The sequence below is a fragment of the Manis pentadactyla genome, chromosome 9 (assembly GCF_030020395.1).
Source record: "Manis pentadactyla isolate mManPen7 chromosome 9, mManPen7.hap1, whole genome shotgun sequence".
Taxonomy (NCBI): Eukaryota; Metazoa; Chordata; class Mammalia; order Pholidota; family Manidae; genus Manis; species Manis pentadactyla.
The window spans coordinates 54,281,009-54,297,786 of record NC_080027.1 but is presented as its reverse complement, the minus strand read 5'-3'; the positions used below and the strand labels follow the sequence as shown (position 1 = coordinate 54,297,786).

At 34.9% G+C, this 16,778-nt stretch overlaps 1 protein-coding gene across 2 annotated transcripts in view; it reads left to right on the top strand.

The window, feature by feature from the left end:
- COPB1 (COPI coat complex subunit beta 1) overlaps positions 1–16,778 on the top strand; it is a 50,976-nt gene that overhangs the window by 726 nt on the left and 33,472 nt on the right. For both annotated transcript variants that reach the window (XM_036918070.2, XM_057507414.1), the window contains exons 2-6: positions 151–300; positions 9,721–9,950; positions 10,361–10,530; positions 12,043–12,157; positions 13,388–13,480. In XM_036918070.2, coding sequence (XP_036773965.1) covers positions 210–300; positions 9,721–9,950; positions 10,361–10,530; positions 12,043–12,157; positions 13,388–13,480 — 699 coding nt within the window. In that variant the 5' untranslated portion in view covers positions 151–209. The remainder of the gene's footprint in view (positions 1–150; positions 301–9,720; positions 9,951–10,360; positions 10,531–12,042; positions 12,158–13,387; positions 13,481–16,778) is intronic.

The window sequence follows — 16,778 nt, the reverse complement described above, 5'->3', positions numbered from 1 at the left end:
ACACAATATAGATTGACCCTCCTCTCCTAATACTTTAATATCATAAGCCAAACAAGATGAACTTTAGACAGTTAAGAGGACTGTGGTTACTGGTATTGTTTTTACTTATTTTTTTTACTTGTAATGATAACCTTGTATTTACTTTTCTAGATTTTCTGGCATCTGTTATCCTTAAATTTTGTATCAAGGGTTGATTATAACCGGAAACCATGACGGCTGCTGAGAACGTTTGCTATACGTTAATTAACGTGCCAATGGATTCAGAACCACCATCCGAAATTAGCTTAAAAAATGATCTAGGTAAACTTTGTCAATACTTTGAATATGAAATAGAAAAACATTAAAATAAAAAGCTCATTTGCATTTCAAGTCCCTTGTAAGTAGAAATGCTTAGTTTTTGTTTAAAGTAGGATCTCTTCAATAGTCCTTTGGTCTTATTAAAGGCCTATTACGGCCTATTAAAAGTCTTGTTACCGTTAGACATGCAATATTGTTTTTTTTGGATATAGAACAACATCTCAGTTTAGCTTAGTAAAGCTAAAGAAGTGTAATAATTTAGTTAGATATTTGTCAGAATAACAGTTTATGTAGTTTAATATATTATGCTTAAATGTAGCGACAATTCTCTATAGGTAACAGAGTGAGAATGTATATTTGAATGTCTTAGGTTTCTTGTGCACTTAACTTCATACTACTTATCTTGTTAAACCAAAAGAATTTAGTTCCTTGGGTTTGCCACCTGTTGAACAAATGAAGTCAACACTGGAATACTCATGAATGTTCCAGAAAGGTCAAGTTTTTCGTTTTTAAAGCATTTATGCCAGGAAGAAAATAAGTATATTTCTGAATTTTAAAAGTGTATACTAGGTCTCCTTTTTTGAATGGTTTTCTAAAAAGGTTTTGAAAGTAATGCACATTACAAAATAATGATTCTTGCTTAATTGAACTACTAAAGATAAGTTTAAGTGAAACTAATGACTACTGTTTAAAATAGAGTGAAAATTATGCTTCAGATCCTGAAAGTATCTGTTAGAAGATAGTTTGCAGTTTAAAATGAGACAATATTTCACTTGCCTATTCCCACCTCTTAATCAGCAGTAAAGGAATACCTCCTGATTTTTGGTCACTTAATAATAGGTTTCTTTTAAGCTCTGTTTTTAGAGGACAAAAACCCTGTTTTGTGGCATTTAAACTGATAACCTTATGTACAAAAGCCACATATAGTTTTTTTCATATTTTTGTAAGATGGCAGAGTGGAATGCAAATTAATGAATAAATTTTCACTACCATTTTTTTTCTTAAAATTTAAGGGTTTTCATTTTAGACCCCACAATACTTAAGACTACAACTGGGAGAATAAAGAACAAAACCTATCCTTAAATATAACAATACCCATTTCTTAATTGCAACTGCTTTGACTGCCCTTCCCCTAGTAGTAAATAAGTGGTCTCAAATTTCATATGTAATTTTTACTTTATCTCAAAAGAGTTGAGATGAGACACAATTTAGAAGTAGTTTGCAATTTGAGTAACAAATATTTTTTTCATTTGGTGAAATACTGAGTTGCTTTACCTGTACTTTCTTTAATCAATGAATATGAGCTCTTATGATCATATATTCCCTGGACTAGGAAATACTTACTATATTTTGGTGAATTGAAGTGATTTTGAAATTTTCAACATTTTTGGTTTTGCTCATTGAGGAAAAGAAGTCCCTATATGTGTAGAAAGAAGCATCCTTCACCTCAGTTTGAATTGTTGGAATAAATGAAAATTGGGGTTGAGGAGGCTTGAAATACAAATGGTGTAGGATTTTTACAAGTTTGCTATTGAACTTGAAAACTTTTTAACCTTTAGTTACAAGTGGAGTTTTATCCTGCTAAAGTTTTAGCTCGTTTTGCTAATTTATGAAAATTAGTTAAAAACTGGAACAAAAAAAGACATCAGCTTTATAGTGATACAATTTTATGCTGTTTGGACTTTGTGTCCTATATACTATCAGATTAGGGAAGAAAAAACAAAATTTTTTTTTTTTAATTCAGAAAGGAAGCTTCAGGAAAAAGAGAGGGAAACCTGTTTAGGCTCAGTGAATATTTCAGCCACTTTGAACTTTGCCTAATTTGCCTTATTTTCATATTTACTGTTAGTGTCATCACTCTTGATGCTTTGTTTTTGTCATCCTCCCAGGCTTGTAACTGAAGTCTTGCCCAGATTGATACTCATTTCATCCTTTTATAATTGTTTATTTCCTGATTTGATACGACACACACCAGTTGTTTTTCACATGTGGCAGGAGATAATAAGTAGGGAGAGATGCATGAGAAGTTAGGCTGTTTTAAACAAAAATACTGACCCTTGCAGGATAAATTTGGCAATAACCCTCATGGTGTTCTCAACCCTCATGGTGTTCTCAATCCAGATTCCTGAGGCAATTCTCTATTCTGCAACAGGTGAAAACATAACATACTAAGCTAGTAATAGGTTTTGGGGGCTAGAAAGAACTTTGCATTTACCTAGTACAGTTCTTCAGAAGCTTAAAGCCTTCCTGTAACTTGACTGACTGATCATTCACAGTCTCTGTCTCTTTAGCAACAACAAGGAACTTACTATTTAATAGTCACTTAGCTCTAATTGTTGGAAATTCATTTCTAGTTCTATTCTTTTCCTGATGCTAACTCTTAAAGTTATTAAAGACTTGTCATCCCTCTTTTTCTCTCTTAATAGATTTTTTTTCTTTTTTAAGATCTAAACAATTATAGGAACAGTGTGCACATCTCTTAGATTTCTGCCTTTCAGTTTTGGATCCAAAATATTTTTACTGTAAATTTCTTCAGTATGCAATGATAATGATATGAAGTTATGTATTGTGTGAAATAAAGTACATGTATTTGTAGGCTAAGTAATAGTAAACTACCATCTTAAATGCGCCATCTTTAAATAATGTAGTATATTGTAACTTTCTTCCAATTATTAAAGTAATTTTTTTAATATCGTTAATGTACAATTACTTGAACAACATTATTGTTACTAGACTCCCCCTTTTATCAAGTCCCCCCAACATACCCCATTACAGTCACTGTCCATCAGCGTAGTAAGATGCTGTAGAATCATTACTTGTCTTTACATACTGCCTTCCCCATGTCCCCACCCCCCTACATTATGTGTGCTAATCGTAATGCCCCATTTTCCCCCTTATCCCTCCCTTTCCACCCATCCCCAACAGTCCCTTTCCCTTTGGTAACTGTTAATCCATTCTTGGGTTCTGTGAGTCTGCTGCTGTTTTGTTCCTTCAGTTTTTTCTTTGTTCTTATACTCCACAGATGAGTGAAATCATTTGATACTTGCTTTCTCTGCCTGGCTTATTTCACTGAGCTTAATATCCTCTAGCACCATCCACTTTGTTGCAAATGGTAGGATTTGTTTTTTTCTTATGGCTGAATAATATTCCATTGTGTATATGTACCATATCTTCTTTTTCCATTCATCTACTGATGGACTCTTAGGTTGCTTCTATTTCTTGGCTATTGTGAATAGTGCTGCGATAAACATAGGGGTGTATATGTCTTTTTCGAACTGAGCTGCTGCATTCTTAGGGTAAATTCCTAGAAGTGGAATTCCTGGGTCAAATGATATTTCTATTTTGAGTTTTTTGAGGAACCTCCATACTGCTTTCCACAATGGTTGAACTAGTTTACATTCCCACCAGCAGTGTAGGAGGGTTCCCCTTTCTCCACATCCTTGCCAACATTTGTTGTTGTTTGTCTTTTAGATGTTTGCCATCCTAACTGCTGTGAGGTGATATCTCATTGTGGTTTTAATTTTCATTTCTCTGATAACTAGCGATGTGGAGCATCTTTTCATGTGTCTGTTGGCCATCTGAATTTCTTCTTTGGAGAAGTGTCTGTTCAGATCCTGTGCCCATTTTTTTATTGGATTATTTGCTTTTTGTTTGTTGAGGTACATGAGCTCTTTATATATTTTGGGTATCAACCCTTTATCAGATCTGTCATTTATGAATATATTCTCCCATACTGTAGGGTGTCTTTTTGTTCTACTGATGGTATCCTTTGCTGTACAGAAGCTTTTCAGCTTGATATAGTCCCACTTGTTCATTTTTGCTTTTGTTTCCCTTGCCCAGGGAGATATGTTCATGAAGAAGTCGCTCATGTTTATGTCCAAGAGATTTTTGCCTATGTTTTTTCCTAAGAGTTTTATGGTTTCATGACTTACATTCAAGTCTTTGATCCATTTTGAGTTTACATTTGTGTATGGGGTTAGACAATAATCCAGTTTCATTCTCTTACATGTAGCTGTCCAGTTTTGCCAAAACCAGCTGTTGAAGAGGCTGTCATTTACCCATTGTATATCCATGGCTCCTTTATCATATATTAATTGACCATATATGCTTGGGTTTAAATCTGGACTCTATTCTGTTCCACTGGTCTATGGGTCTGTTCTTGTGCCAGTACCAAATTGTCTTGATTACTGTGGCTTTGTAGTAGAGCTTGAAGTCAGGGAGCGTAAATCTCCCTGTTTTATTCTTCCTTCTCAGGATTGCTTTGGCTATTTGGGGTCTTTTATGGTTCCATATGAATTTTAAAAGTATTTTCTCTAATTCATTGAAGAGTGCTGTAGGTATTTTGATAGGGATTGCATTGAATCTGTAGATTGCTTTAGGCAGGATGGCCATTTTGACAATATTCTTCCTAGCCAAGAACATGGGATGAATTTCCATTTGTTGGTGTCCTCTTGAATTTATTTTAAGAGTGTCCTGTAGTTTTCAGGGTATAGGTCTTTCACTTGCTTGGTTAGGTTTATTCCTAGATGTTTTGTTCTTCTTTCTGATGCAATTGTGAATGGAATTGTTTTCTTGGTTTCTCTTTCTGATAGTTGATCGTTAGTGTATAGGAATGCAACAGATTTCTGTGTATTAATTTTGTATCACGCAACTTTGCTGAATTCAGATATTAGATCTAGTAGTTTTGGAGTGGATTCTTTAGGGTTTTTACATACAGTATCATGTCATCTGCAAACAGGGACAGTTTGACTTCTTCCTTGCCAATCTGGATGCCTTTTATTTCTTTTTGTCTGATTGTCGTGGCTAGGACATCCAGAAATATGTTGAATAAAAGTGGGAGGAGTGGGCATCCTTGCCTTGTTCTCGATCTTAAAGGAAAAGCTTTCAGCTTCTCACTGTTAAGTATAATGTTGGCTGTGTGTTTGTCATATATGGCCTTTATTATGTTGAGGTACTTGCCCTCTATACCCATTTTGTTGAGAGTTTTTATCATGAATGGATGTTGAATTTTGTCAAATGCTTTTTCAGCATCTGTGGAGATGATCATGTGGTTTTTGTCCTCCTTTTTGTTGATGCAGTGGATGATGTTGATGAATTTTCAAATGTTGTACCATCCTTGGCATCCCTGGCATGAATCCCACTTGATCATGATAGATGATCTTTTTGATGTATTTTTGAATTCGGTTTGCTAGTATTTTGTTGAGTTTTTTGCATCTATGTTCATAAGGGATATTGGTCTGTAATTTTCTTTTTTTGTAGTATCTCTGCCTGGTTTTGGTAGTAGAGTGATGTTGGCCTCGTAGAATGAGTTTGGGAGTATTCCCTCCTCTTCTACTTTTTTGAAATCTTTATGGTGGATGGGTACTAGGTCTTCACTAAATGTTTAGTAAAATTCAGCAGTGAAACCATCTGATCCAGGAGTTTTGTTCTTCGGTAGTTTGTTGATTACCAATTCATTTTCTTTGATGGTAATTGGTCTATTCAGATTTTTATTTCTTCCTGGGTCAGCTTTGTAAGGTTGTATTTTTCTAGGAAGTTGTCCATTTCTTCTAGGTTATCCAGTTTGTTAGCATATAATTTTTTGTAATATTCTCTCATAATTCTTTGTATTTCTGTGGTGTCCATGGTGATTTTTCCTTTCTCATTTCTGATTCCTTTTATGTGTGTAGACTCTTTTTTTCTTGATTAGTCTGGCTAGAGGTTTATCTATTTTGTTTATTTTCTCAAAGAACCAGCTCCTGCTTTCATTGATTCTATTGTTTTATTCTTCTCAATTTAATTTATTTCTACTTTAATCTTTATTATGTCCCTCCTTCTACTGACTTTGGGCCTCATTTGTTCTTCCTCTTCTAGTTTCATTAATTGTGAGTTTAGACTGTTCATTTGGGATTATTCTTCTTTCCTGAGGTACGCCTGTACTGCAATATACTTTCCTCTTAGCATGGCCTATGCTGCGTCCCATAGATTTTATGTTGTTGAATTATTGTCATTTGTCTCCATATATTGCTTGATCTTTGTTTTTATTTGGTCATTGATCCATTGATTATTTAGGAGCATGTTATTAAGCCTCCATGAGTTTGTGGGTTTTTCATTTTCTTTGTGTAATTTATTTCTAGTTTCATACCTTTGTGATCTGAGAAGCTGGTTGGTACAATTTCAATCCTTTTGAATTTACTGAGGCTCTTTTTGTGGCCTAGTCTATGATCTGCTCTTTAAAATGTTCCATGTGCACTTGAGAAGAATGTGTATCCTGTTGCTTTTGGATGAAGTGTTCTGTAGATGTCTGTTAGGTCCATCTGTTCTAATGTGTTGTTCAGTGCCTGTCTCTTTACTTATTTTCTGTCTGGTTGATCTGTTGTTTGGAGTTAGGGGTGTGTTGAAGTCTCCTAAAATGAATGCATTGCATTGTATTTCCCCCTTTAATTCTGTTAGTATTTGTTTCACATATGTAGGTGATCCTGTGTTGGGTGCATAGATATCTATAATAGTTATATCCTCTTGTTGGACTAACCCCTTTATCATTATGTAATGTCCTTCTTTGTCTCTTGTGACTTTCTTTATTTTCAAGTCTATTTTGTCTGATACAAGTACTGCAACTCCTGCTTTTTTCTCCCTGTTAGTTGCATGAAATATCTTTTTCCATCCCTTTACTTTCAGTCTGTGTGTGTCTTTGGGTTTGAAGTGAGTCTCTTGTAGGAAGCATATAGATGAGTCTTGTTTTTTAATCCATTCAGTGACTATGTCTTTTGATTGGTGCATTCAGACCATTTACATTTAGGGTGATTATCGATAGGCATGTACTTATTGCCATTGCAGGCTTTAGATTCGTGGTTACCAAAGGTTCAAGGGTTATTCCCTTACTATCTAACAGTCTAATTTAACTCCCTTCATGTGCTATCACAAACACAACCTAAAGGTTCTTTTTTTTTTTCCTCCTTTTTCTTCCTCCTCCATTCTTTGTATGTTATGAATCATATTCTGTGCTCTTTGTCTATCCCTTGGGTGGCATCTATTTAGCTTTAGGAGTACTTCCATCTATAGGAGTCCCTATAGATGGTGTAGAGGTGGTTTATGAGAGATGAATTCTCTCAGCTTTTGCTTATCTGAAAATTGTTTAATCCCTCCTTCAAATTTAAATGATAACCTTGCCGGGTAGAGTATTCTTGGTTCAAGGCCTTGGTTCTGGCCTGAAAGGTTTCTGTTGAGAAGTCTGATGATAGCCTGATGAGTTTTCTTTTGTATGTGATCTTTTTTTCTCTCTCTAGCTGCTTTTAAAAGTCTGTCTTTGTCCTTGATCTTTGTCATTTTAATTATTGTATGTCTTGATGTTGTCTTCCTTGGGTCCCTTATGTTGGGAGATATGTGCACCTCCATGGCCTGAGAGACTATCTCCTTCCCCAGATTGGGGAAGTTTTCAGTAATTGCCTCCTCAATGACACTTTTTACCCCTTTTTCTCTCTCTTCTTCTTCTGGTACCCCTATAACACGATTATTGTTCTGTTTGGATTGGTCACACAGTTCTCTCAATATTCTTTCATTCTTAGAGATTCTTTTTTCTCCTTGTGCCTCAGCTTCTTTGTATTTCTCTTCTCTAATTTTTATTCCATTTACCGTCTCTTCTACTACATCTAATCTGCTTTGAAATCCCCCCATTGTATGTTTCATTTCAGATATGGAATTTCTTAATGATTGAATCTCCGACTTAAATTTGTCCCTGAGTTCTTGAACATTTTTCTGTACCTCCATAAGCATGTTTATGATTTTTATTTTGAACTCTTTCAGGCAGATTGGTGAGTTCAGTTTCATTAGGCCCTTTTTCTGGGGGTTGTGAGATTTTGGTCTGAACCATGTTTTTTTGATGTTTCATAATTCTGTGTGGTGCCCCCTAGTGCCCAGAAGCTCCAGTCTCTGCAGCTGCTCAGCCCCTAGAGTGAGGCTGGTGTGTGGAGCGGAGTGGAGCTGTGCCTGGGGGCAGGAAAGATCTGTTTCCTGATTCCCGTCTGCGCAGCCTGTCTCAAGTGTCAGAGCCAGTGGGCCAAGCACACAGGTGTAAGCCTCTGTGCTTTGTGTCCATAGCTGTTGTAGGCTGAGCCTCCTTCTGGCTGGCCTGACGCCAGCACAGTGATTGCCGGTTTGTGAACTGGTGTAGACAGGCCAGGAGGAAGGCGCAGCTGGATGCATGTCACAGTGGGGAGCCTAGGAGCTGAGTAGGCAGCCAGGGGGATGGGGCACCTGAAGTTCCTCAAAGTTCCCAACCAGCTGGGCAGAGCGTGCCCAGACAACCTTGTCCAGCTCTCCCCTCCCCCATGCAGCAAGGGCCGTGCAAACCCTGCTCCTTCAGCAGCCCTCTCGCTGCTAGGAAGCCTCTCAGACCGCCTGCCTTTCCTCTGTCACAGTGCAGCCTGGTGTGGATCCCCCTCCCCCACAAATGGCCGCAATCTGTCTCTCAAGCACTCCACCTGTCTGAGCTCCCCAACATCCAGAGCACCACAGTGTAGGTTTCTGCTCGGAAAGCAGACCTCCAGGGCTTGGTGTTCAGCAGTTCTAGGCTTCCACCCCCACCCCCATCCGCCCGGCCGTTTCTCTTCCTCCCACAGGTGAGCTGGGGTGGGGGAAGGGCTTGGGTCCCAACTGACAAAGGCTTTGGTACGTTACCCTGTGTTCATGAGGTCTGCTCTGTTCATGAGGTCTGCATGCAGTCTGGTTCAGCCTTCTTGGTGCTGTTTTAGGGTTAGTTGTAGCAATTAACTATATTTTCATACTATTTGTGGTTTTGGGAGGAATTCTCCATCTCATCTCTCACGCTGTCATCTTGAATCTTTTTTCTAAAGTAATTTCTTAAGAAATAAGATTCTGAAGTTTTATAGCTTGTAGAAATATGATGGAATTTGGAATTAATCTAGTCTGTTAGTTCCCAGTCTTTCTGAGTTTGAGGAACTTTCTACTGTTGAAAAAAATGTCTCTGAATCTCCCCTCTTCTCCAAGCCCCATAATAGCTGTTGTAACTTCAGTTGAGAAAATACACACTTACTAAAAGCTGTTTTGAATTCAGAAGCACTTAACATCTTTTTTACATTTTGAGAAGTAGCACGTGTGTGTTTGAGGCATGCATTATTTGGTATACCTATAGATTCATGGCCTCTGCATTAACTCCGTTGGGTAGGGAACAGAAATCTAATCCAATGCCTTCATATTGTATATAAGGAATCATGAGGTTCAGAGATAAGTGACTTGTATAAAATCATACAGCTTGTTCTCCTCAGAGCTAGGTGAAGAAGCCTTGTCCCTTGGGTTAATATGGTTATTACTATTGCTGCTGATAAAGTAAGAAAGTGTTTTATTTTATTAGTTACTTTTAAAATTATCTGAGGGATTTTCACTTGAAATAATTGTGCTTTTTTTTTTTTTTTAATTTTGACTCAGAAAAAGGAGATGTGAAGTCAAAGACTGAAGCTTTGAAGAAAGTAATCATTATGATTCTGAATGGTGAGAAGCTCCCTGGACTTTTGATGACCATCATTCGTTTTGTGCTACCTCTTCAGGACCACACCATCAAAAAACTACTTCTGGTATTTTGGGAAATTGTTCCTAAAACAACTCCAGATGGGAGACTTTTACATGAAATGATCCTTGTATGTGATGCATATAGAAAGGTAAACTGTGATTATTTCTGAATATTGCTTTGATTTTTAAATAATTGTAAAATCAGTGGAATGCTCTTTGTTTTAATTTTTAAAATTAGATCTTAGGTAAGATATAACTTGTAGATATTTGGAACTAAAGTTGTAAAGAATTATTGTAAAAAGTTTTATTGCTGCTTTTTTTCAGACATTTTCCAGGCTTTTTTATGTGTTATTTCTGAAAAACAGTGACACATAGTATATAAGACATTGATGGGATATGTAAAAGTTGTTTTAATCAACAGGAATCTGATGGAAATTGATAATCTAGGCCTTTATCCTCAAACCTACTTTCTAATTTTTTTTCCTTGTAAAATTCCACATTAAAAAAATTTTTTTTTAATGCTAGAACTTAATATTTCATGTTTAAATTTTTATATCAGGATCTTCAGCATCCTAATGAATTTATTCGAGGATCTACCCTTCGTTTTCTTTGCAAATTGAAAGAAGCAGAATTGCTGGAACCTTTAATGCCAGCTATCCGTGCTTGTTTGGAGCATCGGCACAGTTACGTTAGAAGAAATGCTGTTTTGGCCATCTATACTATCTATAGGTAAATAGAGATACTCCTTTGGCTTAGTTCTCTGAGGACTATTTAGTCTTTGAGACTGGTGACTCCAAAGTGGTTTCTTGCAGATTGTATGTAGCTTGCAGATATGTTTTGTTTGGCCTGAACAATATTTTTTCTTTATTATTATTATTATTATGTTGTCAGCATTTAAAAGTCAAAAGATCTGGCAACACTGGGTCCTAGTTTCTACATGATAATGATCTGCTGAAATTGAATGACAGTACCCGCTTTACATGGGTTGTACACTTTCAGTTTATGACAATACTTACTATTCTAAATTGTATTGCTTCAGCTCCCAGCCCCCACTTAATTAATTTATTAATTTGCTTAGCCACTTTTAGGCTTTTGAGTTTTTGACCAGTGTTAGAATTCTCTTTTTGTGGATTGTGGGTCTTGTCTTTTTACGCTTAGAGGCCTTAAGGAGGGAACTTTTTTTAATAGGAACAGTTGCAGTTCTTAACTGTCCTGTTCTTAGAAAGCTGAAGATTTTGGACTTTAAAAACAATTCAGAGAACCAGTTAAATGAGTCTAGAGAGCTTAGTTTTTACAGTAACTGATTTCAATGCATTTAGAAGTAAGATGTAATTTTTACAAACACTTGTTTTTTAATAGTTGATTGTTACATAATTTCATATTTCTTTTGCTGTTACATTAGATTTTGTTATCTGTTAGGAAAAGTGGTATTCTGTTCAATAATGTGGAGTTCTTTGAAAGTTATCATACAGATTACAGAAATTTCAGAATTTAAACTACAGTGCACACACAAAAACTATGTTAATTAGATTATTGTAAATTTGAACACTGAATATGAGATATTAAGGAATTATTAACATTTTTAAGGTATGATAATGGCATTATGATTCATTTTTAAAAAGAGTTCCTTAATTTTAGAGAAACATACTGATATAGTAACAGAAGAAATGATAAATTGGTATTTGCTTCAAAGTAATATGGGAGAATTGGGTGGGGATATAGATGAAATGAAAGTAGTCATAAATTAGTAATTGTTGAAGCTAGGTGCTGTTTTTTATTAAGCTGGTATTTTCTGTATACTACATATAATTAACAATTTCCAAAATAAGAAGTAAGGTAGTAAGTAAATACAGTGCATAGCTAATACAAATAAAGGATTTTTTTTTCTCTGATAATGCTTAATGAAGGATCTTTCAGGACCTTGATGTTGGTTGTCATTATTAACATTGGTATTGTATTCCTGAAGTATATGAAAGACAATTATTGGAGATACTCAACTGATAGAAAGCATGTTGAGTAAGTCAGCTTTTTATTAAACTGGAAAACTTAATTTGGTAACTTAATAGATGAAGATGTAAGCTTATGAATCCTACCCACAATTCTAATTGATTAGTTTCAGAAGGCAAAACAATTGATAGTGCTATAAAGTTTGACAAAGGCTAGTTTTGGCAGTGTCCTTGGAATTACTAAAATAACAAAGTAAGTGTTCATTGAATATGATATTACCTGTTTTATTTCAAGAAATTTTGAACATCTCATACCTGATGCTCCTGAACTGATACATGATTTTCTGGTGAATGAGAAGGATGCAAGTTGCAAAAGGAATGCATTTATGATGCTGATTCATGCAGATCAGGTAAAGTACTTTTTAAAAAATAATTTTATAACTGCATTTAAATGAGAATTGAAGCTGTTACAACAGCCTAATGAAATTTTAGTCTGTAATTTTGTTTATGGTACATATGATTTGGTACATATGATTTTTTCTATGTTTTTGAAGTTAATTTGTAAAAAAAAAAAAGTTTTTTCCTTAACCCTTTGGAGTATTGTTTATGTGTATATTCTTTTTTTTTTTTTTTTTTTTAAGTAAACATTGGAGAACCCTTTAATAATAGCTACTTTGCAGTTTTTCAACATTGAAATTATGGCCATATTCTGTTGCACTGTATTCTGGGACTTTGCTTGTTTTTCCTTCTGTTTGTATAGATATAAAATTGTTTAATAGAGAAAAATAGTAGCTTTATAGAGTCCACCCTCAGCCAAGTCTCTTAGAAAAGGGTGGCCTTCCATGTAGATGTATGTCCTTAGTGGGCTCTTCAGATTTCATTAGTTGATGTCACTTTGCATCCAACTGTGCTGGTGGTTAAAGTATATGTGTCTGCTGGTGGTTAGTGACTCTGCACACCTTGGTGGCATCTAATCTTAGAATTTTTGCTATCAGGTATTTATTATCAAAATGTAGGAAATAATATGCGTAAAAATGGAAAAATATGGAGTCTTTTCCATTCTTCTGAAATCTAGATGCTGATATTTTATCTTTATAAACTAGATAATAAAAAAACTGCTCATTTGGGCCACAATGTTTTATCCTGCTTATAGAGTTGGTTTTATTGATATGTGTTTTTGGTATTATGCTGTTTACATTTATGAAGGGACATAATCAGAAATAGTTCAGTAAAATGTGTTGGTAGAGATTTGTTGAGGTCATAGTTTTCCATATCACAGTGTTAAGTATATGAGAGTCAATGGGCTTTTTCTTTTAGGTCTCAGCAATAGGAATAACTATACTCCTAAGCAGCTGGTTTGTTTTGATTCTATGGATTCTCTTAATCATGTAACAGTGTTTTTCTCCTTGGTTTAACTGCTAGAAATTTCAGATCCCAGGTGTGTGGCCCATTTCTAGAAGATGTATTTGACTTTTTATCTTATGTGTATGTGTTAATCTTCGTTTTTTTCCTTCAGTTAATTTTTCTTTGCCCTGATTTCCCCATTTGTTTTTTATTTAGTTGTGCATGTTTTTTAAAGTTGCATTTAGTCCTTTTATTGAATGAAGTGGAGTTTGATAAATATATACTTATTTTTTAAGGATCGAGCTTTGGATTACCTAAGTACTTGTATTGACCAAGTTCAGACATTTGGAGACATTCTTCAATTGGTTATTGTTGAACTGATTTATAAGGTAAGACTAATCTATGATGGGTAAAGTAAACTCTTAAGAATTTAAGACAAAGTTAAAGAGTTTCTTTCTGGATGCTGCTTAATTGCTAGGGTAATATTAAAAATATTATATAGTATGGCCTCTGAAAATCTTTTATTTCTTTTTCCCTTCGTTTATTTTGCTTTCCAAATACTTTCATTCTTTCTAAGCCTCCATAAAAAATTCTACAAGAACTCATGGCTTGACCAAGTATAGCTACAAAGAAATCATTGTGTACTGCTCAGTTACTGAACAGATTATGAATTAGGCTTTGGAATAAAGTTCAGTACCTTTTCTTTAGTATACACCAGACTACTTTGGAAATCTAAAAATAAACAGAAAAGCCTCAAGTATTTTTTTATGTTCCCCGATTGTAAAAGAGAATAGAGACTTTAAGTATATTAATATGATTTTATAAGCTACTGACCAACAGGCAGTCTAAAACTAGATAAGAGATTTGGGTTTTAAAATTAAGTGCTTTATTGGTGATGTTTTAGTTTGATAATATCCTTTGAAAGAATAGATTGCATCTTAATGTTCTGATCAAATAAAAGATGCAGCAGGCAAATTATTTTCTGTATACATAAGGAGACTGTAAACAGGAATGAATTCTGGGTCCTATATGATGGATCCTAAATTTTATGAAATTATTTCATTCCTTACATATGACCCCAGCACAGTGTGTGATAATGAAAAACTGGAATCACAGGAGAAGTCCACATAACAGAATACAGATCAGCAGTTAGAGTAAATGAACAACAGCTACATATATCAGTGTGGCTGCTTCTAAAACAGTGTCTAAATCAAGTGAGTTGCAGGAGGATGCCTGATCTGATAATGTTCACAAAAATGTCCAAAATATGCCAAACAATTCTATATGTTGTTTATGGTTATGGTTACATCATAAATTTTTTGGAAAAGTATAAAAACATGAATGGGAAGTAAATACAGCAAAATGTTAAAAGTGATAAAGCTGAGTATTTGGTAAAGTGGGAAAAAATAAATAAAAGATGCAGTAATACCCAGCTTTGCTATTGATACCATTGGAGGCCAAAAAAAATAAACTAGGAGTTCAGTTGGACAATATCCACCATATCATAGATAAGTTTTCACAAATGCCTAAGGTGCCTAACTGGTTTTCTTGGTTTCACTAGAGATGGCTGGTAATTACAGATATGCTTTGGTTATGTAACTATACTCCTATTATGTTAATGTGTGTGCGTAATTTAAGTAGTAGCTTAAAACCTATACATGCTGAAGTTACTCTACAAGAAGATATGTCAAAGAAATAATCAATCTTCCCATGTTTTCTTCCGCCTGCTACTTCTATAGCTTTTCTTCTTCCTTCCTAATTACAACCCTTAAATAGAATTCGTGCCTCATATCAAATTTACCGAGTATCATAATTCTTCCAAGTGGTAAAGATACCTCAAGACAAATGCTGGGCATAGAAGCTACAGGGCATAAATATGCAAAGAAATAAAAAGCTAACCATTTCAAACAATAAGGCTTCTCTCTCACTTACCAACTTTACATTTCCCTGTATGGTCCCGGAAGATGACTGGTTAGCCAGAGACGGGTAAGATTCCTCAAGGGAGGAACAACCTAAGACAGGCACAGTCGCAGGGGGGTCATCAGGTGAGAAATTGGGGATCAACAGAGGTGAGGCTTAGAACCTCACCCCCCCGTTCTGAGAGAAATCTTCTGCATACGTGGATGTTTTATTGCCCTTGTCTAGCTTGGATTAACACATAGTCTACAGGCACACACCTGATCATCTACATTTGCTCTCTTACAACACTAAACTATGTTTTCTACCTTTATCTTGTATCTACCTACCACTTCAGCATTTTATTAAAAATAATAATAATAAAGAGAGAAATGTGGTATCCACATATAAATCAAGTATAAAAACCAAATGAGTATTCATATTTGAACTGACTGTTTAGAGTTCATAATGCATGAGCAAAACCGAAAGTTTCTGTGATGACTGCCCTTGTACTCTTCACTATGTAACTTATTCATTATGTAAGAATTTATTCTCCATGTAAGAACTTGTTTGTTATGCCTCAGAAGATTGGAGACTGACGAACATTAGGCTTGGGGTGGATTAATGATTGTGCATTGAGCATTGGCTCCCCTATACAGAATTTTATTGTCGTTAACAACCATTTGATCAATAAATATGAGAGATGCCCTCACAAAAAAAAAAAAAAAAAAAGGACAGACTTCCAATTGTAAAATAAATAAGTAACCGGGATGTAATGTATAGCATAAGGAATATAGTCAAGATACTGTAACAGCTTGGTAGGGTGATAGCTGGAACCTAGAATTATGTATATAAATGTTTTATCACTGTGTTGTACACTTGAAACTAATGTAATGTAATACTGTGCGTCAACTACCCTTCAATAAAAAATAACTATCTAAAAAAAAAAAATAAACTAGGAATGACTTTATTAAATAGAAGGGTGTGAACAAAATACCCATAGCAGACACAGCTAAATAATTATAGCTGTCTTTGCTTCTTCAGGAAAGAGGCCCCTTTCAACACAGTGTACCAGTCATTTGAAATTGGCATTTAAAATGAAATCAGAACTATAAATATATAGCTCCTTTTAATTCATGTGTATGGTTTAGGGATGCCATTGAGGTTCTCAAGGATAGAGGTTCTCTGCTATCTGGTGACTTTGTCTAGCAGGGTCCAGGTTATAGTAAGTGGGAATAGCTTTTGAGTCATGCTTGAGTAATAGAGACTTGACTGTATACATTTTGGGAAAATCTTACATAAATACTAACTTCAAAAGAGAAAAAATAAGTAATACTTACTTCATAAGTAAAGGTATTAAAATGCATTTAGAACAGGATATAAAATTCATTTGTGTCCCCAATATGGAATATGCTCCCAGATAATAAGTAGTATTTGAAAAAGGTTTTCTTCCTTGCTTTAAGAACTGATATTTTTCTTTTATCTGCTGTTGAGAGTAATGTAATCCATCCTGTTTCCCTTTTTGATGTGACACCAGAATAAAAATTTAGAAACTTAGTATCCTATCAAACTACCCATGTTGTTGTACTTGGTTAATGTGTTGTTATCCTTGCTTTTGTTAGTTCACATTTTCTTGTCCTATTTCATTTGTGTACAGTATGCATATCTGTTATTCTGAGCCATCTAAAAACCTTTTGTGAAAGAAAGAAAATATAAATTATGATTGAACTAATGAATGAGTAGCTGTAGCAATTATTTGAAGTAAAATCTATTTCTTTCTGAAGTTAACCA